General features: G+C 32.9%; 3 protein-coding genes and 2 non-coding genes across 7 annotated transcripts in view; 3 read left to right on the forward strand and 2 right to left on the reverse strand.

Annotated features, from left to right (window-relative positions):
* LOC119828818 (putative epidermal cell surface receptor) overlaps positions 1–4,459 on the reverse strand; it is a 29,811-nt gene extending 25,352 nt beyond the window's left edge. For 2 of the 3 annotated variants that reach the window (XM_038351101.1, XM_038351100.1), the window contains exon 1: positions 4,271–4,457. The gene's annotated coding sequence lies outside the window, so the exon portion shown is untranslated. Of the gene's footprint in view, positions 1–4,270 lie in introns of all 3 variants that reach the window. The other variant, XM_038351102.1, reaches the window with a different exon arrangement.
* Positions 4,460–5,939: 1,480 nt separating this feature from the next.
* LOC119828870 lies at positions 5,940–6,058 on the forward strand. The gene has a single exon (XR_005287781.1). It is a non-coding gene; the product is annotated as a 5S ribosomal RNA (ribosomal RNA).
* A 395-nt stretch (positions 6,059–6,453) lies between these two features.
* LOC119828871 lies at positions 6,454–6,572 on the forward strand. The gene has a single exon (XR_005287782.1). It is a non-coding gene; the product is annotated as a 5S ribosomal RNA (ribosomal RNA).
* Positions 6,573–6,782: 210 nt separating this feature from the next.
* Positions 6,783–18,333, reverse strand: LOC119828577 (chromosome-associated kinesin KIF4). Its single transcript, XM_038350781.1, has 20 exons — positions 18,202–18,333; positions 17,459–17,849; positions 17,131–17,232; positions 16,702–16,893; positions 16,247–16,406; positions 15,331–15,542; positions 14,746–14,908; positions 13,951–14,476; positions 13,339–13,527; positions 12,931–13,104; positions 12,406–12,609; positions 11,965–12,119; positions 11,444–11,592; positions 10,865–11,109; positions 10,346–10,474; positions 9,581–9,769; positions 8,798–9,046; positions 8,403–8,458; positions 7,475–7,549; positions 6,783–6,959 (listed from the first exon to the last, which is right to left on the reverse strand). The coding sequence occupies exons 2-19, from the start codon at positions 17,700–17,702 to the stop codon at positions 7,477–7,479; spliced, it is 3,411 nt and encodes a 1,136-aa protein (XP_038206709.1). The 5' UTR covers positions 17,703–17,849; positions 18,202–18,333; the 3' UTR covers positions 6,783–6,959; positions 7,475–7,476.
* A 1,160-nt stretch (positions 18,334–19,493) lies between these two features.
* LOC119828561 overlaps positions 19,494–22,416 on the forward strand; it is a 6,023-nt gene continuing 3,100 nt past the window's right edge. Inside the window, exon 1 of the mRNA XM_038350750.1 lies at positions 19,494–21,987. Coding sequence (XP_038206678.1) covers positions 19,702–21,987 — 2,286 coding nt within the window. The 5' untranslated portion in view covers positions 19,494–19,701. The remainder of the gene's footprint in view (positions 21,988–22,416) is intronic.

The raw sequence follows: 22,416 nt of genomic DNA on the forward strand, positions 1-22,416 counted from the left end.
CGGAAATATGACCATATATCTGAGTTTCGATCTCAACTCAAATGGCTGCCGATCCGATTTCGCCGGGATGCTCATGTGTTGCATCTTCTTTATCAGGTTAAGTTCAACCCAAAGATGCCCACGTACTTAAAAGAAAATTTCGTCTTTAGGGGTAACAATAGCGAACCAGTTCGGTCCACTGAAATGTATCGTTTACGAATGCCACCACATCACACTGGTTTCTATGACACTTCGTTCACTGTTCGGGCGATAAAACTGTGGAACGCGCTCCCTGAACCAATAAAAAAGGCACAGTCCTTAAATAAGTTTAAGGTACTGGTACACAATTATTACTACTCTTCCTGTTTTACTTAATAAACTATAGTGTTTCTAACCTTTATATATTTATTTTTATATATCTAATTGTTTATAATATGTATAATAGACATTATTCATAGTACTATATGTATATTTTATCTTTCGTATTATATTTATGCTCTGCCCTACTCCTCTCCTCTATCTAATTTCTCTCTGTACGTCTGGTTGTCTGGAAGAAATCGCTATATAGCGATAAGACCGCCATTTGTTTGTAATGTATATATATTAAGGTTTTTATGATGTTTCAAGAGCAATAAAGAGTTAATAAAAATAAAATAAAATAAAAAAAGTACACCTCTCCAGTATCCAGCGATGCAATACAAAGAACTACTAGATAACATTTAGAAGACTGCACCCATACTGCACCCGTCTTAGCGCGGCACGGATTTATATCTCATTCCCCACTAGCATAGATGTCACTTTTTTAATCTACCTTCAGTTTGTTTAATAGATCCGAGGAAGTACTAGTAAATCTGTGAGTGTGATGAAATAAATATAATAACATTTAATTTTATACATCAATCTGATGATTTAATAAGAATCAAAAAGGATTTAATAAGCAAGTAAGAAATGGGTCAGTTTATGTTTTTGTTTTTTTTTCAAACAGGTCGATATGTAAATGTCAGGACTAGAATTTGATTCGTACTTTCGTTTAAACTTAAAAGATTTTCTTGAAACATTTATTTTATCATTTTCTTATTTATTCTTTTCTCTTCTTTCATATTATTCTCTATCTTATTTATTAAAGTTATTAAGCCAACGATACATTACAAATTCAACGAAATATCCGTTGAACTATCCTTACCTTGTTTAGGTTATGCTCATTACTCATATTCAATTTATACCTTGATAGAGTTTAAATTGAATGTTATCTTTAAATTGCTACCCATAAGGTATAACCCAATTCTAAGATTATCAACATAACAAGGTCCCTAATATTTCAAAATGTGTACATACGTACCAGTCCGACAAAATAGGTATGTTATAACAACTTTTTTAGTTTTAATGTAAATATATAATACGCTTATACTAAGATAGAAATGTATCGAAATATATGCTTTAATGAGTATATTTATTATACGTGTGTGTAAAATAATACAAATTTGTTAGCGCTCTGCGCAGCCGGCTACAAACACACAAGTGTTATGTAAACCGAATGCTTTTGTGAGTAGAATACATGATAAGGTGTATTGTATTCCAACCAAGTTTCGATGGTTGGGAATTTTAACTGGTTTCTTGACTCCGTTCGATATTGTTTTTAAAAGCAACCGTTGATCCGCATTAGAATATATTATATACATCATAATACATTGAGATTTTTGATATCTATGTTTTAATTACGCTGTGTAGATAATTTTTACAATGTAATCAATACGTTGTTTTAAAATAGTACGAATTCTAATAAATAATTATTATAATTGTGAAAAATTACAGAGTTATATATAAAGGTCGTTTAGCGTTATCACTTTCTCAAATTGGAATTAACATTACTATAAGACGTCACGGTATCCCCAGAGGTCTACAAATATTACCGTGTAAAACGTTATTTATAAAAGAGATTGAAAAGCAAGGGAGTAAACATCAGGAACTATGTATATTCAGAGGAATTTAAAAAGATTCTGAAGGCACCCTTATCGCTTAAGCGATAGCAGACAACACAGTTTCAATACACAATGTACATAACGCGAAGAATGTGCATTTAAATAAAACAAAGATAAAAAAGAAAAGAGAAAATCCAATTTCTTCATAACTATTTCCTTCTAGGCAACAACGTGTTTTCCGATCGTTCATATGAGCAATTTCTCCCACGCTATTTACGAAATATTTCCAACAATAATGTTTGAGAATTAGCGATTACTTATATGGGTAAACCAATTTTGGTGAAGCCGTATATGCCAACCAAATATTTGGCATTAACAGCGTTTTATGGATGAAGCCCAAACTTCATGTAGGTATGTGTCAATAATAAGGGGCTTAGCACATGTCGATGTGTTCAGGGTTTCGTTCTGCGAAGTTACAATTCTTATAAACATGTATAATTATTATTATCGTAATAATTATTATATGTTGGGTTCGTTTATTTTAAATTAAAAAATAAGTAATTAATATTTTTTGATATAAATTATATTATGTTAGACACGGATCGAACCCACAACGTTTGCGTTGTCTTTGCAAACTTTAATAGCAGATAAATTAGTCAATATTAAAAATTCAATATATGTACTAAAAAAACTTTTCTTAATTTAATGCTTATTGATATTTGTTTATATCAATTAAACTGTATTTAATCAATTCATAATATTACCCAGAAGTGGAAAATAGAGAGAGCTAGGTATCTACAACGGAAATTTTCGTCTCTAGCAATACATATCTATTAATTTAAGTGAGTAATTAATGTCCATTAATAAATTATTTACATTATAATTAAGTGTGTAATCTTCTGTCATTACCATGAATAAGCAATATTTAATAATAAGTGGAAAGCGAGAAAGTAATAAACTAGCGCTTGCAGTAGTAAATCAAAATAGAGTCTAGTAATATTTTTAAACATACGTAAACTTGTCTTGCTACTCTTGGTACTCGATAGAGTATAGTAGATAGTATAGCTCTCCGATAAGAGAGCTCATAGCCATTTATATAACTATTTCTCAATACAGTTTCTGAAAAGTAATGAAATACTTGGCTCTTTTCGCGATAGTTGGTATACCCGAGATAAAAAAAAAAACACGAGTACGCATGTCTCCGTCTCTAACACTAAAAAATAATGTAACTTGATTAGATTTTTAAAAGGTAGATAGAATTCGAGTTTATCCACCGCAAAAAAGGAAACAAACTAAATAAATCGACTTATCAATAACATTTCAATAACTGTAAACGTGCAGTTTTTTACCTGAATTATAAAAATGAATTGAATTTGAACTTTTACGTATATAAATGGTTAATTGATGTGTTTATTTATTGTGTTTAATATATTATTATAGTATATAATATAAGCTATTTATTTTATGAAGTAGTAGGTATGTTCCAAAGCTATTGGATAGCAAATTCCAGTGATAAAGCTTGATCTCTGTTATTTTCGCTCTTTCAAATAAATCGAGGCTCTTAACTAAATTGGTCAGAGAACGAAGTGAAGCAAGGGTGGTCGTAAGTTATAAAGACTTTGTAAATGTCAAGTTTGAAATAAACATAAAATTTGCATTCTGGTACATTACGTAGCGACAGTTTTGGAAGTTTTCCGCTTAACTATAAATTAATTTGAATCTGTTTATTTTCTATATTAAGTAGGTTAGTACCTAATCTTCAAATTTTATTGAAATATAATTTAATATTACTAGCTGACCGGATAAACGTTGTTCTGCCTTATTTTTATCATTTGAAAAATAGATGTTGGCCGATTCTCAGAACTTAACGATATCCACACAAAAGTTCTTGATAATAGGTGCAATCCTTTCGGTGGAATATGATATCTAACATTGTGACACTAGAATTTTATATATACAAAGAACAGAAGAGATAATATTTGTACCTATATTTGCATATAAACTTTTGATGAAATAAATTTCAATGAAAATATTATCTCTGTGCGTTTTGAATTAATAAATTTCGACGATTATTTATTATATAAGTTTTACATTTGTAGCAAAAAAAGCATAATCCTTATTTATTAGTAAGCAGCATATAAATTTCGTAGTGCTAAAAATTAATATAAATTATCACCCAAAATATTTGCTCTACCAAGCATAATATACTTAAAAAATATATTATAAAAAAGGTTATATCGGTTAATTTGTCCTTTATTTTTACAGCTCAAATAACCCAACATAAACCGCGGCAGACGGAATGCCGACAATTCTATGAGAACCATAAGCAGTCCAATAATACCGCTATTACACGCATCCAACAATAAACATACCGGTGGCCTTCGAAACAATCCTAGACACTTTCTAATTTCTAAAGTTATGATCCACAACACTTCACACACGTTTATGTAAAATTATATCGGATTTCGGTAAAAGTTCTTTGATAAAAAATGTGTAGGAGCGCGTGGTAGCATGGACGCGACGCGCGGTACTGACTACTGACGGGGCCTCGACCGGTCGGAGATTTCTCCCCGTAAACATCGAAAGCGAGGCCTTTCTTCGGCTGGCGAAACTCATCGTTATACCCTACCACTAGTTTTCACCAAGCCCTCACTTTACACTCGAACGCAATAACAATAAGCTAATTATAACAAGAAAACTATTTTATACATAAAACTCATATTAAGATGTGACTTGAAATGTGTGCCACTAGACTATTTATTTGACTTTCAATATAAAATAGAAATAGGACACGCAACTTATTGAAATAAGATAAGTAATACTGATATACTTGAACTCGTAAATTAACATTAGGCACGGACTGTGATGTTAGAGTGAGTAAGGATTACAGAATTGTTTTTTTTTTTTTACTTTACTTATGACGTTGTTTACTTATGTCGTTAGTTTATCGTTATAAAACTTATTTTAGTAGCAGTAGATGCAGCGATCATACGATAAAAAAGCAACAAATGTTTAATTAAAAACTAACTATTCAACAGTCTGCTAGTGAATGTTATATAGTATAGTATAGATATTACTATATACCTACTATTGTTTCGAAAATCGAGAATCAAAGGTAAGGAGCAACGAAGGCTTACATTTGGCTCATACAATACAACGCTTGATGACGTTTGAAGTGGTCAGGATGTATAATTCGAAATCGGTCAAGGTGCTAATACATTAAAAATAGGATACAAATATAAACTGACTCATGATGGATTTTTCGTATACCATTTGTATAGTATGGTGAAGGTTTACAAAACATAAAATTAGATAAAATTCGATCATGAGGCGATATTCGAATGCGTCTTTCAGCATATTATAAAAATGACTTAATTATGTAAAAATGGAACAACGGTCAAAGTTATATGACAATAAACATACATCTTTCAATTTGTTTCTAAGTCTGTGGTCTAATAATATGTGTTGTCGTATAATAAAGTTGCTGGACTGTGCTTTTTCTAGAAGGGTGCATAATTAATATTAACGTGCTTAAATATATCAAGCATTGTGTAATAAAAAAAAACATATTTCGAATGTTCTTATTCATGCGTTATATATCACATGTGTATATTTTAAAGATACATATACGTTTTAGCTTCATAGCTGACTATTGATGAGCTAGATGGCTTTGTAGAGAAAAAAGAGATAACGCTTCTCGATAAAGCTATACAATTGTGTAGATATATCGGTAAGATCATATTAATTATAAATAATATATAATATATAATGTAAAACTTTTTTATTTAATTTGATAATTAAAATGAGTATCTAATGTTTATGAGCATGTTGTAAATGAGTATCTAATGTTTATGAGCTGTTCTTTACAACTCTACAACTTGTACAGAAAATAAGGTACCAATTTAGAAAAGTGTCTTGAAATATTGATATACAATATTAATATTATGTCATCGATGTGATTAAAAGCCAGTTGTGTTTATTATAATAATGTATTAACTTAATAATAGGTTATTTAAACTTAATAAATTCGAATTAATTTTCGCCAACGTCCATACCACGTTGAATACACCGGTTCTCGTCCGATCACCGAAGTTAAGCAACGTCGGGCGCGGTCAGTACTTGGATGGGTGACCGCCTGGGAACACCGCGTGATGTTGGCTTTTTGCATATCTTTTTACAAATGGGTTTTTCTATTTCTTTAAAAAAAGTTAAAATAACCTTATATTGCCAAAAAGTAATGAATCCTAACAAAAATTTTCGTTGTAATATTTGATAATTAAAAATAAATTGTACAAGAAATAAAGGGCAAAGATACTTTGTAATTACATATAAATATTAGAATAGTACCAATGTGTTATAAATAGATAAAGCTAATCAGCTACACATCTGGAGGTCACTAATTATACATAATTATGATATTACATTAATTGCCCATTTTGGCATATTTATAAATATATATTTTTTTTAATATTTTATAAATATAATTTTTTTAGTAACAAGAAAATAATTATTGTGTTCTTGAAAATATATTATTTGTAATTATAATAAAGTCATCGCCAACGTCCATACCACGTTGAATACACCGGTTCTCGTCCGATCACCGAAGTTAAGCAACGTCGGGCGCGGTCAGTACTTGGATGGGTGACCGCCTGGGAACACCGCGTGATGTTGGCTTTTTTATTTTGCTCCTCTTGATGTTTATTAGAAGCTCATAAATCATTTTTTGGTATATACGCTCATTATAATTCAATAACTTCCATTCATATAAATTTCTTCATTTCTTATAATAACTCAGCATTAAATGTTGGGAAACCTATACTTACTCTATATTATTTAAGATTTATAATATTAATTAAATTAAACACCAAATATTAATAAATATAACTTTATTTAGCGAATTATTATTATAGTACTCATCTAATTTATTAAAAACACCTTACGCTAAAAATCACAATTAAATGTCAGTAGTCAATACTTTACTTATAATTTGGATATACATCCGTCATTAAATGCGAGAAATTTCATAAAATAACTTTTTGCGCCAGCGCCTGTTTGCTCAGTCTGTAACAAAAGGAAATTGTTACTAAGTAACTATAGGTACTACCAGATGTTTTTGTTTGAATTTCTTTTTATCAGGAAATACTTGGATCGATTTTACAAATTCATTCACTATTAAAAGAACCTCATTATTATGTACGTGATCTTTGATTGCCATATGTCTACCACAGGCGAAGTCAGTTAATTATTTTGTGAATAAAAAACCGATTAATTATGAATGTTATATTTGGAATATATGTATTTAGAATGATTTTACAGTTCTTTTAAATCTCAACTTATAACAACAATCACATACAAATTTTGCATTGATAAATTGAAGATTCGGGAACAAACATAGCTTACGATTTTTTATCAAAAAAATTTTCAATCTTTGAAGTCGACTTTTGTACGTCTGCAGCGTACAGGATAGTGAATGAATACTTCATTTTTATTTATATTTTACGTATGTATTTTTCATTAGTTAAGTACAAATATTTTTTGTAACAAGTAGAAAATTAAATAATAAAGATCGCTCGCACCTTTACTCATTGTTAGGGTCTTCGGGGAAAAAATAACACTTCTTCTTCTTTATGTATGTTGCATCAAGATGATCTCTGAAAGTTAATAAATAGTGAAATATTATTAAATCAGACAGCCATCTAACTACGTGACAACTAACACGAATTTATATTTCTAATTACAAAAGTATCATTTTTCAATAACTAGATGAGGTGGTAATAACATAGTTCTGCAATACAATGAAATATGCATTTTAACAACTATAAAAACTAACAAGCGCAATAACGAACCAACATAATATCATTCACAAATCTACAAAACAGTGCGCCTTGCAGAACTATGCACTTACAAACGTCTTCCCTTTCCTTCCTTTTAAATATGTGCCAAATCCCAGACAAGTTTTTATAGAACGTGTATTTCTCGTTGTGCCTATCGAGAGAACGGACACATTAATCACTTATACTGATATGATTTTTTTTTTATTGTAAGGGCATAGTCTGCAAAGCCTGTATTCGTTGGAGTAACCTCTTTCATGAGAAAGTCGAATAGATTCGAGACGACATTGTATTTGGCCGCGTCCAATCCATACTGGAGTATGCTGTTCGCGCAGTACGAGGACATCGGCGCGACGCAAGTATTGTACAAGAGCAGTGCTAACATCCATTTCTGCGTGCGGCTCGTCGCGTTCAACCGCGGCTCGGACATGGGCCGCAATGGACGCTTGCTCGCTTGCTTAGTTGGCGTGCTTTGCGCGCTCTGACTATCGGAAACTTCGCTCCGTGTCATGTCACTCAGTTCCTGTGACGTTTCAAATCTGAACTTGCGTTTAGTTTGTGGCGTTTTTAGGAGAATTGATACTCACATTGCATGAAAACTGATCGCGTTAGAATTATATCAAAAATGGATAGTGTTCATGCATTGCGAGTGTTGGCAGAAGTTACAACGTACCGCTTATCGAAGTAAGATGGCGGCGTAGTGTCCAGTACACCTCCATTGTTAGTTTCCTGTATAAAAGAAATGTGCATGATATAAAGTATGTTTTCTAGCAACGGAAGATAATATATTTGGATAAATGTATAAGTCTTACAACAGGAAAAAGTTCACATTGGTCAGCCAGTAAGGACTGATCAGTAGTCAGTTACCACTGTACAGTAGCTAATGTGCAGGTTGTGCAAACTTAACACTCCTGTCACCATCTGATAAAGCTTGTCGGTAACTCCATCCTAATTTCACCTCTGCAGAGGTAGAGGACCACTCCTTCCAATCTCACCCCGGCAGAGGTTGAGGACCAGCAGTCCCTACTCAGAGCAATGCGTATGTAGCAGAGGGTCGGCGGCACTCACGTTCTCGTTGTTGTCGTCGCTGTGCGCGCTGTCGGCGGAGGCGGAGGCGCGGCGGTTCTTGCACAGCTCGCGCTGGCAGCGGCACGTGAGCGCGCAGCCGACGCCCGCCTTCTTGCAGCCGCACAGCTTGGTGCTGCAGCTGCCGCGGCACGAGCAGTGCGCGCTGCCGTCGCTGCTGCGCTTCACCGGCCGCGTGCTGTCCGCCTCGCCCGATTGGCTGAAGTTCATCGTCAGGCGGGAGCGCTGCGCCTGCGCGTGACGGGAACATTTTATTTGTTTAAAAAGTAAACATAAAAAATTCGGAAACGAACACACGATACAAGTGAGAACTTGAACTAATTTTATCGTATGTGAAGCCAAACAGCCTAGTGCCAAAACGATTAACCCACCCATAAGATGTTATCACTTCAAAAAATAAGGACTTGGTATGTAATTCATGAAGCGAATAATACATGCCAAAATATATATTGCTTTAATTATATACATTGAGATAGACATTTATCAATAAATTATCACTGGCTGCTCGTCTCAGTTTCGAGCGGCTAGTTGTATTTTTTGTAGTTTAACAAATTTTGAACATTTATCACCCTAATCCAAATCCAATGAACCAAAATTATTGAAATGCATTCAGCCTTTCTTGGGTAATAAGTGGTTGTTAAAAGCAAAATTGCTTATGTATTTGCAAATGATAAAGTTACGTAAACAAAACACAATTAAAATAAATAATTCTCATTGTCATTCATAATTAAACTCATGAATCCATCATCTAGAACAAAAGTGAACCTGAATTCGCTTAAACAGCGGCGTGGCTCTCCAATCGGGGTCCTTGTTACTATCCTCATCATCATTCTCCTCTTCATCGGTGATGTCCGTATATGAGACCATCTTGAGCGTGTCGACGGGCTCCTTCTTGCGCTTCTTGACTTTCTTGCTGGCGCTACGCAGCGTCTCCAACTCGTCGGCCAGCTTTTTCTGAACAATCATAGCAGGGATTTATTCATTTATTTATTCTTTATTATTTTGAAATAATTACAAATTGAGACTTGACCTAGGGAACATTATCACAAATGGCGGTCTTATCGCTAAATAGCGATTTCTTCCAGACAGCCGGTAGCACTGACAGAAATTGAAATAGAGGATAGGAGTAGGGATTGAGAAAACCTTGAAACTTGTTCCGGTGAAATTATTTATAAGAAACAAATTTATTGACACTTTTACTAATTTGTGTAACTTTTGCGTTTTTGTACTTTTGCATGTTACAAACATTTTCATGCATAAGCGACTGGACCAATTTCAAAAATTCTTTCACCATTAGATAGCTGCAACTTCACTGAGTAACATAGGCTATATATGTATATATATAACACGGACGAATCCGGGGTAAACAGCTAGTAGTACCAAATAGAGCAATGAAAAAGGAAAAAAACATTTCATCGAGATGAGACGAAATGTTTCAGCTGACAGATAACTCAATCCTCCAACGTCAACAGGCTATAGACAACTGGCTATAGACAATACGATGACACACAAACACTTTGTATCCCTTACGTTCTCCAGCTCGAGCTGCTCGAGCTTGTCCTGCTGGTACTGTATGACGGTCTGCAGGTTGCGGCACGCCTCGCCGCGCGCGCCGCCCGCCCGCCCGCCGCCCGCCTGCAGCGCCACCAGGTCGCTCAACTGTGTATTGTATATATTTTACTTATGAATATTAATTCCTCATTTACTCTCTGTTTATATATCTCTCTCTTTCTCTCTCTGTGAATCTGTAGTAATATTAATCACTGTATTGCATATTTGCAACATTTTTCATTTGTGGTACATTAAAATGTTAAACAAATAATTAAATTAATTAATTTAAACTCAGCAAGGAAATGGTGTATCGCTAATTTCGTTATGATGGCCAATAGTAATTATAATGGATATAAACACAGAAAATAATGGATAATGTGTAACATTTCCATGACTAGAAAATATCCCCTAAAAATATTTTGTTATTCTAAATGTCTATTTTAAACATACTATAAAATTTATTATTTATTATATTACATATTTAGAAAAAATACTTACAGTCTGTTCATTCTGAAGTTTCATAGTGGCGATCTGTCTCTCAAAGTCCGCCTTGCTATTCTCAAACTCAATATTCAGCCTGTCGAATGCTTCCTTTATCTCCTCGTATTTGGACTGGAATCCCTTTTCGCTCTGGTTCTGGAGCTCTCGCTTAGCGTCCACCAGCAGCTCGAATAAGCATTTGAGCGCTACTTTAGCTTCGAGCATTGATTGAATGTTGTCCCATTGTGTTCGCGCCTTGTTTTCTAAAACAGAAGACGATTTTACGGAGTGTTAATGTAGAATCTAGTCTAAGTCCAACCCTATGTCTAAAAGTTGAACAAAAAATGAAATTAGCTCATTATGATAAAGAATATATTCAAATGCTCTAAATACGAAAAGTGACACTGCACACAGTTATCCAATATGTTTTTATTTGAGTGATATTATTAAGACACAAAATTAAATGCTTTTTCCATATCAAGCATTCCTTATTTGCAAGGAATTAAAATGTGGGATAATAAATTTCTAAATAGGGAATGTAAGTAAACCGTGGGTAGTAACATATAACTATATCAATAAGTATTCATAGTAATGTACCTTGATCAGCGGTAAGGATCTTCTGCTGTAGGTCAGAAATCTGCGCCTTTCGCAACGCGAGATCATTCTCGAGCTCGGCAATCTTCTTCCTGCTTCCCTCACTGTCCGGCCCATTACGCAGATTCTCTATTTCTTCTGTTATCCACGCCCTTAAATTTAGGAAAATATATTTTTATCCATACAATCAAATTTCTATTATATATTCTCGGGCTCTGTGCAGACAAATGCATTCACAACATTAAAGTTTTTAATGAAAATAAAAAGTACTTATTTAAAAACAATAGGTCATTTGCAATAAATAATGACGGCTTAAAACCAGTAACATTTCTCTGTATTGCAGATGTGTCTGTTAGCAATTAAGTTGAATCTCATGATACTTCTGAATTTCGATATCTTCAAACAGTCAATTGACTAAGGTATTATTACATAGTTATATACACAGAAAAAGAGCAATAATTATCATTTACATAGATATCATTAGCATACTTTTAAAATAGCAAACCATATTAGGCAAAATTTACCGATATTCCATAAGCTCTTCAAGTGATTTCTCCGCTTCAACAATACTAAGGTGAACTTCAAGCTCCTGCTCGATGTACTGTTGTACAGCGCCAGCTTTTACGTTCCCTTTGGCGTTGCGTTTCATTGCCGTCTTTTTCTGCCTTTCCAGAGCTTCCTGAATGTTGAAAAAATATTATTAGATTAACACCAGATTTTCTGAGCATATAGAATGCGCATTATATTAGAAATTAAGTGTAAACGATCGATACAAAATTAGCAAACAGAATGTAATAAAATATGTCAAAAATTACATTTATAAAATAATAATATAGTAAACCTCCATAAAAATGTAGTAACTGAATCCACTGAAACAGTTGAGAACATGGCAGGTTATTTATTAGTATTTTCTCTTTCATCTCTGTGGAACCAGTACAAGTGTGTGTATAGCATTTGCGCCTCACCTTGAGCCGCTTATTGACCGCCACGGCCTCCTCCATCTTGCGCTTGAGCACGTTCTGCTGCTTGGCGTGCAGCGACTCCATCTTGGCCATGGCGGTGGCGCGCTTGCGGTCCTCGTTGCGCAGGCGCAGCATCGCGCGCTCATTGTCCGCCTTCCACTTGCGGAACTTCTCGCTCTCCTCGCGCATTTGACGGATGATTTTCACCTGAGGTGTGACATTTTTTTATATAGCTAAATGAAATTTAATCACCAAAGTATATGTACGTAGTAATTTCGTAATTGCATAATAGACAACAATAAACTAGTTTACAATAAAATTAGCGAGTCTTTTTGTCTTTGGTACTATTTTACAATATTGTAGTCCAGTCCTTGTTCAGAATAAATACAAATATTTAAATAAATAATAAATTGTACTGTAATATGTTTATTGAAATGTTCAACTATATAAATGGTTATCTATGCACATGTGTATAAAATAATTCAAGATATTAGACTTGCGTAAATTACATAGTTTCATGAAGATTACCTTAGTAGCCTTCATGGCCTGAAGTTCAGCATTCAATGAAGCAATCTTGGCTTCATTCTTCTCTTTGACCTTGATGATGTTGGCTTGAGCCTGGCACCTCTTCTTCAGATCCGATATTTCCGCCTCGAGTGTGGACACTTTAGTGCGTCGCTCTTCGTGTGATGGATCTTTACTCTGAAAACAAGACCAAACAAGAACACTTAATGTAACATAGAAATGAAACAAAGTACGGAAACTTCAATGATTCATGAGTTCTTCATATTGATGATATTAAATTTTAAATTTGTTTCTTTTATAACTAAATTTCGAGAATTTATAGTATCCACCAGTTCAACTGATATACTAAGTTATATAATTAAATACATAATTATAAACATAGACAATAATAAAATAATATTTTATACTCACTCTATTGTGCTTCAACTGCTGCAACAGTTCGTCTCTCTCCTTCTCCAACTGTGTGATCTTTTCTTCGTTTTCGCGTAAGTTCTGGTGGCTGTCAATCATCTCCTTATTGTTGGCCAGTATAGCTTGAACCACGGACGCCTTGATCGCCATAGCGCGGTTGAGCTCTTGCAACTCTTGGTTTAATGCAACCTAAAAATATACATTTTACAATGTTGTTACAAATGTAAAAATATTGTATTTAGTATCATTTTCAAACATTGCAGCTGTCAGTTGTTAAGATATTTGTTGAATTTAAAATATTAAATTATCCTAGAAAATACATACACATATTATTTAATTTAATATTTTTATGTAGAGAGTAAAGAAACCTATGTAAGAGTGGGATTTACAATTTGTGTAGCAATTCTTAGAACATGTATTAAAATTTGTGTGTGACATTATTTATTTTATTTATTTATATTTATATTTTTATTAACTGATATGATGAATTTAAGTAGTTAATATTTTTATAGTTATGGCAAAAAATATTATTAGCATTTTAAAAATCAAAATCGTTAAGCAATACCTACTAGAAACAGATAATTACTAAATGGAAAAAATTGTAGTCTGTACCTGTCCCATTGCCCTTTTCTCTTCTTCCAAAACAACTTGATCCTCATTGAGCACTTCTTCATCATCCAACTTTTCTCCATCACCATCTTTCTTTATAAACGACAGCTTGATCTCATGATCTATCATCTCTTCATTGGTCTTCATGTTAAACGATTGCAAATCTTCTAAACGAGTCTTTATTTCTTTCAAATAATCTACCATAGTCGTCTTCTGCGACTCTTCGTCTTGATTGTCTGTTGTATTAAAGTTTTCAATAGTCTGATTGCATTGTTGCGTCAATTCATTTAATTTACGTTCAAGTTTTTCTTTCGCGCTTTCCGCTAATAGTGCCTTTTCACACAAATTAGTGTTTTCTATCAACATATTACCGAGGTGCTCTGTAACTTGCTTGTGTTTCTTCAATAGTTCTTGATATCTCGCCTTCTCTCTTTCAAGCTCTTCCTCTAATTGTTCATTATTTTGTTCACTTACAGTCGGTAATTTACCAAGTAGCTGGAGTCGTAATTCATTAACTAAGTTGTTCAGCCTATAAAATGTTTTTAAATTATTCTATGACCTATCTCAGTAGTAGTTGTAACAATTATTAAAATTATCCTATGATAGTATTTATCAATTTACACGATACTTTTTTTTTTGTATCTCTCAAGCAAAAAATAAGATGGACCATCCAATGTTGAGTGGTCAGGATACTCATAAACACTTGTAACACTAGTGGTGTCACAGGTGCTTTGCCGGTCTTTTAATTTGTTATGTATATATAATCAATTTATTGAAAAACTTTAGTAAACCACCAACCTAACAATCTCAGCAGCCTTAGCATCCTGGTTAATAATGGGCTTATTCCGTATACGGCGCGCTCTATCTGCGTACCGCAGAGTGGATACCGTCTCATCCAAGTTATAGTCTGCTGGGCTCACACAAGCCACCATCAGGGTTAACGAGTTACCTCCCAGACTATCTGTGAATTAATGAATGATGCATTATTAGATATGCTACTAGTATAAAATGATCACCAATGAGTACCAGCCATCTGGATGTATAACATACATTTTGGTTAAATATAAAAGGAAGTCATTTTAGCTACACCTCTTTAACTCGAAAATAATGGAACTGATTTAAATGATTTTTGGTTTAATAAATAATTACCAGATCAAATTATTAACAACCAATTAGTGAGATTATAAAAATTAACAAAACGTTGACTGCCCTGACTCTGCTCAGATAGAGACAACATTACAAAAATGATATATAAGTTCAGTAATAAAAAAAGCTGTCTACTGAAGAAACAACATCTCTTTACAAATAATCAATTAGGTAGTTTATCTTACAAACACACAATAACATTAGGTCATCAAATAGCATTTACAAAGAATTGCTTACCCTGTAACAACCTAGTAAGCTTGCTATCCCTATAACTAATAAAGCTCCTGTTGGTACCATCGCCCAAAGCAGAGATCACGTTGCCGAGGGCTAACAGTCCCTGGTTGATCTTGACACCTTCCTTCAACCTCTCCCCACTGGCTTTCGTCTTCTTTATCCGCTCAGATCCAGCCAAGTCGACGAGGTGGAATTTTGATGATGTTGCTATATTTCTGTAGATGATATAATATGAGAAATTAAAAGTCGGTCAAGTGCGAGTCGCACTCGCGACATTTAGGGTTCCGTATAAATAAAACTAAAGAGAAAAAAGAATTGGTCACACCCAATTTATGACCATGCCAACTGTTGCTTAGCCTCGACTTTTAATTATTTGTTAGTTAGCTGCAACAGCCTCACTTTATTTATCGTACATGAAGAAGGAATTTACAATATATCGTAAATGTATTTTTAGCATCTTTATTTATTTTTAATAATACGATTTTGAATCAGTATGAAAATAAATAAAACTTATCTTATATCTTTAAACAATTCTTGTATATATGTATATACAAGAATAATATATATATATATATATATATATATATATATATATATATATATTGGAATCTCGGAATCGGCTCCAACGATTTTCATGAAATTTAGTATATACGGGGGCGATAAATTGATCTAGCTAGGAATCTTTTTTAGAAAATGTCATATTCGTGTTTTATTCGTGTTTTATCGACTTAAACTTACTTTTTTAACAATATGTAATTCGTACTAAAATACAATTTCCAAAAAACACAATTTAAAAAAAAACAAAAAAAAAAATACCGAGCAAAGCGTGGTCATCCAGTTACTAACAATTTAATATATCAAAACTCTTCTGTTACAAGTTTACTTCTACAATCCTAAATTTTATGTGGATGCAACATACTTATCAGTACGGCTCTCCTTGATGATGACAATAGTGAACACCGCATGACTCCTACTGGACGCTTGGTTCATTGCAGTGGAACCTGTCACACGCCCTGAGGAACCCTTCTCAAGAGCCATCATTGTGTCCGCAGTGGAAGAAACTGGCAGTTCTGTTATCCCTATAAAATAATTTAACATGATGGTTTTTAAACATTTATTTACAGATAACACCAACTTTTAAAACAAGTTGAGATCATTTGGAAAAAAAAATTTTGTACAAATTTCAAGTAAGAAATTAAAGATTTTTTGATTATAGATAAAATAACATAACTATAGTTAATCAAAAATATGAAAATTAATACAAAGAATTTTTTTTTTTTTTTTTTTGTATGTCTGAACATGCTAATCTCAAGAACTACTACTCATTTTTAGTTGACCACATGACAATGAGGAATAGAAAAATTGATTATTTACCTGGCAAAATCACCCCTTTATTAACATCCTCTCTTATTTCTATGACGCTATGGCCGCGCTCTTTGCCAGACAGAAGGTCATAGCATTGCTCCTGATAAAGTTCCATAAAGGAAACAGACACTTTGAATATAAATTTATCCTCATGGGTCTCGATGAAGTCAAATATGTCAGCTACAGCTTGCGGAATAACACCTACGACAATAATACAGAATTAAATGTTAGAGTAAAAAAAAGTACCTAGTTTCTAAATATAGTTTCATCTCATTTTAAAATACAAATACAGTTAAAAGACAAATATACTTACTTGATATGCCTTGATAAATATAATCAATGTGATTGGAATTAAAATATTAATGGATAGTATTATTCAATAAGACATCATCTAACTAAAGATGGTTATGTAATAAAATCATAAGTATAATTACTCACCTAATTTAGATGAATCACCATATGAACCTGAGTAGTTAGTGCCCATTGTATATGTTTTTCCAGACCCAGTCTGACCATAGGCAAGTATTGTAACATTGTAACCTGAAATGATGAAAATTATTTTAACACTCAATCTAGCCTTATTCTTTATAAATAAATAATAGTTAGTAAAAATCAAAAATTATCCTGTGTAATTTTTTGTGTGCTGCACCACCACCTGACCATTTTTATATACAGTATATAAATCCATAATTCAATATAATGTACAAGTAAAAATGTAAAAATGATATTGTTAAGAATTTGATTCATGTTAAATTCCTTAACATACCTTGAAAAAGTTTGCTAATGAGACCTTTAACGGCTGTATCATAGAACTCCTGTTGTGTAATGTGTTGTGGAAATACATAATTGTATGTGAAAGCTAGATCCTTAATTTGAACTTGCTGCTCCCCATTAACAACATCTATGCATTCGTCACATCCTCTTTCAATTTCTTGCTGCATCAACGGCCTTATTCTTAAGGCAACTTGGACTGTATCAATAGTGGCCTTACTAGACTCTGTGTCAACCATTTTGAGGATTTATTTGTAATTTTTCACCATGTAAAATACCCTCGGCCCGTGTTAAAGCCTAAAATATCTTTTCTATGTAATTAATATCATGTCCAGGAGCTGTCACTATTTTTTTTCTGCAAGTACCGTGCCAGTTAAGAATTTAATCTAAAAAGTTTGAATTATAAATTAATAACTTGAATAGACAAACAAATAAGTAATGCATATTTATAATTTTTTAAATTATAGAAATCCTCCATAAATAAACTGTATCTATACAATTTATATATGATATACATTTCTACTGATTTCTGAGAAAATTCCAGTGATATATCTATTGGGAAAGGGGGAGTTAGTAACATAACATTTTAAATTTTGTTTTTCAAATATTTTGTACAATAAAGGAACAGCTATCTACAAAGGTAAGCCAACATTTTTTAAACAAACTGAATTTAAAACCAGTAGTTTAACTTCAATAAGAACTGAATAAACCATAAACCATCCACAAATAAACGCTTACCACACTATTCGATTTAAAAAAGATATCAACACCACAATGTTAACGAAAACATAAATTTTATGTAACTTGCAAAGTTTTAAACTACAAGCCTGCAACCGAGTTCAACTATAATTCCAATTTTAAAATAAACGGTAAACGGTTTGTCTGATTGGCTGTAGATATGAGAGTTTTTGTACAGTATACCTTTATACCATAGATACTCTTGTACACTTATATAATCTATGTACTCTTTGAAGTAAAGTATGAAAATTAAATACTTATGGGGATTGGTACTAATTGTTGTCCTCATTAAATTATAATTCAATTTATATAAACTTGAGCGCTGCTTTTGCCTTAATTTTTTCTTATAATTATTATTAAACTAGAACAATCTATAAGCTGAGTGTAATACGCTTCTTGTTCGAACTTTGGTATACTTAAAGTTGGGGGACACTTCGAGTCCTTTGACTAGGGTGCAAAAACCGACAACAAATAAAAGTCGCCCGAGGTGAGCTAAAGTTGCACGAAGCGAATCGAATTGCACTTCTACACAAATTTTAATTTTTTATTGCTACACAAATTTAAATTTAAATTTAAATTTTATTGCAATCGGTTCAGTAGTTTAGAAATTAAAAACTTTTTAACGGGAGACCTCCCCGTGACCACGGTCGCTGTAAAGTGTTCGAAACGTCGGGTTAATAATATAATGAATAAATCGCGTTTCAAATCGCGTTAAAAAGTTTGTAACTTCTAAATGTATAATACTCGCGTAAAATCAAACACAAGAAAATACGGTTCACTAGTTTGAATGTGAAATAGTAACAAACATACATGTTATGACATCATAGTTTATATACGTTTATGTCGCGTTTTCATACATTTGAATTTCGCAGACATTTTTTTATTCTTTTTAAAAATTAATTCCTTCTTCAAATTGAAATTAAATCGAAAAGTATTTACGGGACCTTGATTTGGAAGTAATTAGGTTTTTAAAAAAATATATGTGACATATATTTTTTTATATAAAAAATATATTTTTTATAGAATATATGTAAAAATATATGTTATTCGAATTACATGAATATTCTCTATTGCCGCAGCCGTACGTTGAGTGTAAACAGAGAATAGTTTTCTCTGTGTACGTACCTGGGTCACTCACTTACCTAGTTGTAAATTACACATTACACATCTTGCACGGATTTAAGGTACATAAGTATGTATTATATCATCTGTGGTATTACCTTATTTCATAGAGTATGGATATTGGTCAATGATAGAGAATTGTCAATTGCAACAGAATTTCCGAGTTGACATTTGTTGTTTGACAGAAAAAAACGAGCCAACTGGTAACAAGTTATAACAACAAAATGCAAATGGTATATAAAATAGTAAAAAGTTAAAGGTATATAATATATAGGAAGTAATCACCGATACCCTTCTGTTTCTTGTGTGAATAAAGAATCTACAAGTGAGAAAGATCTCGTTTTGACTCCTTGTGATGTTTATAGATAGTTTGACATCATGCCGCCAAAAACTAGGGGAAACAAAACAACAAAAGTTTTAAAAGAAAATGTTCAAATAACGAGCAAACCAAAATTAAAAGATAAAAATGGTGTTAAAAAGGCTCCAAGAAAAGCACTAGCGGATAAAACCAATTCTGCTTCAGATGATAATGCGACATTCTCAGCTAAGAAATCATCACCAATAATTGACCCTGACCCCTTGAAGAGTAAAGATGATAAACCGAAGCAACGTCGCATAAGAAGAGTTCCCAGTAGATTTGTTGGAAATCCTGTATTAACAAATTTGAGTAACAGTAGTAAGGATATATCAAGTACTCAGATTTCAACTCCAACTAAACCAATCAAGTTAACACCTACGAAAAAAGTTCCAATTGTAAAGCTGTCACCCCTTAAATTAACTACTTTAAACAATAGTATAATAAAATCTCGCCCTAAGAGAATATGCCGATTACCATCAAAATTAGAAGGTCATTCAATAAGTCCTAACAAGTATATTCCTCTACAACCTGTGCATGCTAGCACACCTATAGCAAAAAAAGCTGTTAAGACAGTTCCAAATAATGTATCACACAATGACACAAGTATGAAAATATCACCTGTATCAACTGCTGCTAAAAAACTGGCTCAGAAAAATAAGAGCAAAGCAAAACCTGGGGCAGATACAAATAATAATGGCAAAAAACAAGTGCAGATTGACAAATGTTTTGAAAAGCAACGGCAGTCTGCCAATAACAAGACAAAACCTAGAAAAAATGTCACCACTAATTCATCATTTAGAGTATTTGATGATATAAAAAAATCACTCAAAAGAGATTCAAGCAAACTTGATCCATATGAGTTCACATTTGATCCCGATGAAGAACCACCTCAGAAGAAAAAAAAGAAGAGAGCTGCCAAAAAGCCCCAGGTGAAACCTAAAACAGCTGTAAAGGGTGTTTATGAGAAAAATTTGGCAAAAGCATTGGCATCATTAAAGAACACTGCTAAAGTAACTCAAACTAAGGAAAACCATGTTATTAGCAAGTTGACAAATATCAAGCAAAATGAAGCTCCAAAAACATTGGACAATATTGAAAATGCTGCAGATAATGTTAAAACAACAACATTGACACAAAGAAATCCTGATATCGCCCAATTTAATATAAGTAAAAGTATTCCCTGTGAGAATAATTATAATTCGGTAAGAGTTGAAGATATTGCACAGGATCTGCAACATCTTGATGAAGGTCACAACATTGATTATTCACCTGTAAACTCACCTCATCGAGAAATCCCTCAAATTGTTGTTAATAAAACCAGTCATGATATTCCAGCTAATAATAAAGACCCATTAAATTTACAAGGAGACTTAAGCTTCTTTGACGATCAGCCTGTAGCAAGCAGTAGTATGAATATGTCTGCAAGGCATCCACTGGCTAGTCCATGGCGTGTTGAGTTTGGTAGCTTGCCTATAAAATGGCAAGCAAACACTTATGTTAAGCCTAACATGACACCAGCTGTTGAAAGCTCATTTATTAATGCAAGTGACACAAAGAAAAAACATGTCTATACTAATATTGTAGCCGATTGTAATGAATCTCTGCCTCAAGTATATGAACAGCCAAGTATGAAACAGACAAGCATAATTTCCTTTATAAGAGAAGTGGCTGAAAGGAGTGCAAATAAAAAGAAGAAAAAGTCTACACCAGTCAAGGCAAATACATTGTTTGAAGACATAACCCATGCATCTTTAGATATAACTCCTACAAAGAGTTGTTCCTCAAAGGAGAATTCTAAAAGTGATCAAAGTGCTGAATCAGAGAAATCAGAAGAAAGCAGTAAGCAGAAAAATAGCAAGAAAGGTTATATGGATATTGATCAAGAGAATATTGAAAGATCATTATTGACATCTCCCAACAAAAATGATAAAACACCCAAAAAACGGCACACATTCTTTGGTTTTGATGAAAGTGAGGAACAAGAAAATATTTCTCCACTTAAAAAAGATAAAAGAGTTAGAGCTTTAAGACCAAGGTCACGGGCAGTTTTACAAGAGATTAATGACATGAAGGGACCATCTAGGGCTGCCATACCACTCGCTGTTAGATCTGTGCTTAATTCAGACATTCTTAACAAGAACTTCGAAGGTCCCAAATCTGGAACAGAGCCGCCGGTGTTTCCAGATAAAGATAACGCACAATCGAATGAAGAAACAGTAATAAATCCAATTAGCACTTTGGAAAATGAAGAATCTCAATCTGTGCATCTATTTGAAGATATGGATCTGATACATCACTACAATAAGGTAATTATTAGGTTATTCTTATTAGTCATAAACTTTAATCCTTGATCTAAGGTTGCCTGGAAGAGATCGCTACCTTAGCGATAAGGCCGCCTATTTGTACGTAATTGTGTCGTGTGTTTGTGTCCTTTTTGTATTTGTCCTTTTGTATTGGTGCAAATCAAGAGTTATCTATCTATCTATCTATCTAATTATATTCATATTATTGTATGTTCAATATTATACATATTTTATATATAATACTAATAATATATAAATAATATATATAATACTTGCTATGCACATGTTTACACCTACATTGTTAAAAAAATTGAGTTCCTTTTACACCTTTACGCAGGGAGAATTCATATCTAGGTCACATATACCTAGTCTTGCCATAAATATTGTAATAAAGAAAAAAGAAAATTGTTAACTGCAAATAACATTTATTAC

Source organism: Zerene cesonia, chromosome 8, assembly GCF_012273895.1.
Source record: "Zerene cesonia ecotype Mississippi chromosome 8, Zerene_cesonia_1.1, whole genome shotgun sequence".
In the NCBI taxonomy this organism is placed as follows: Eukaryota; Metazoa; Arthropoda; class Insecta; order Lepidoptera; family Pieridae; genus Zerene; species Zerene cesonia.

What these genes read in the sequence shown, in the direction of transcription:
- LOC119828577 (XM_038350781.1), bottom strand. Translation starts at nt 17,702, where the DNA reads ATGGTTGACACAGAGTCTAGTAAGGCCACTATTGATACAGTCCAAGTT. An exon ending in AGAAAAGGGCAATGGGACAG is followed by an intron (nt 13,528 to 13,950) that starts GTACAGACTACA and finishes GTATATTTTTAG; the next exon opens with GTTGCATTAAACCAAGAGTT. An exon ending in GCGACGACAACAACGAGAAC is followed by an intron (nt 8,459 to 8,797) that starts GTGAGTGCCGCC and finishes TCTTTTATACAG; the next exon opens with GAAACTAACAATGGAGGTGT.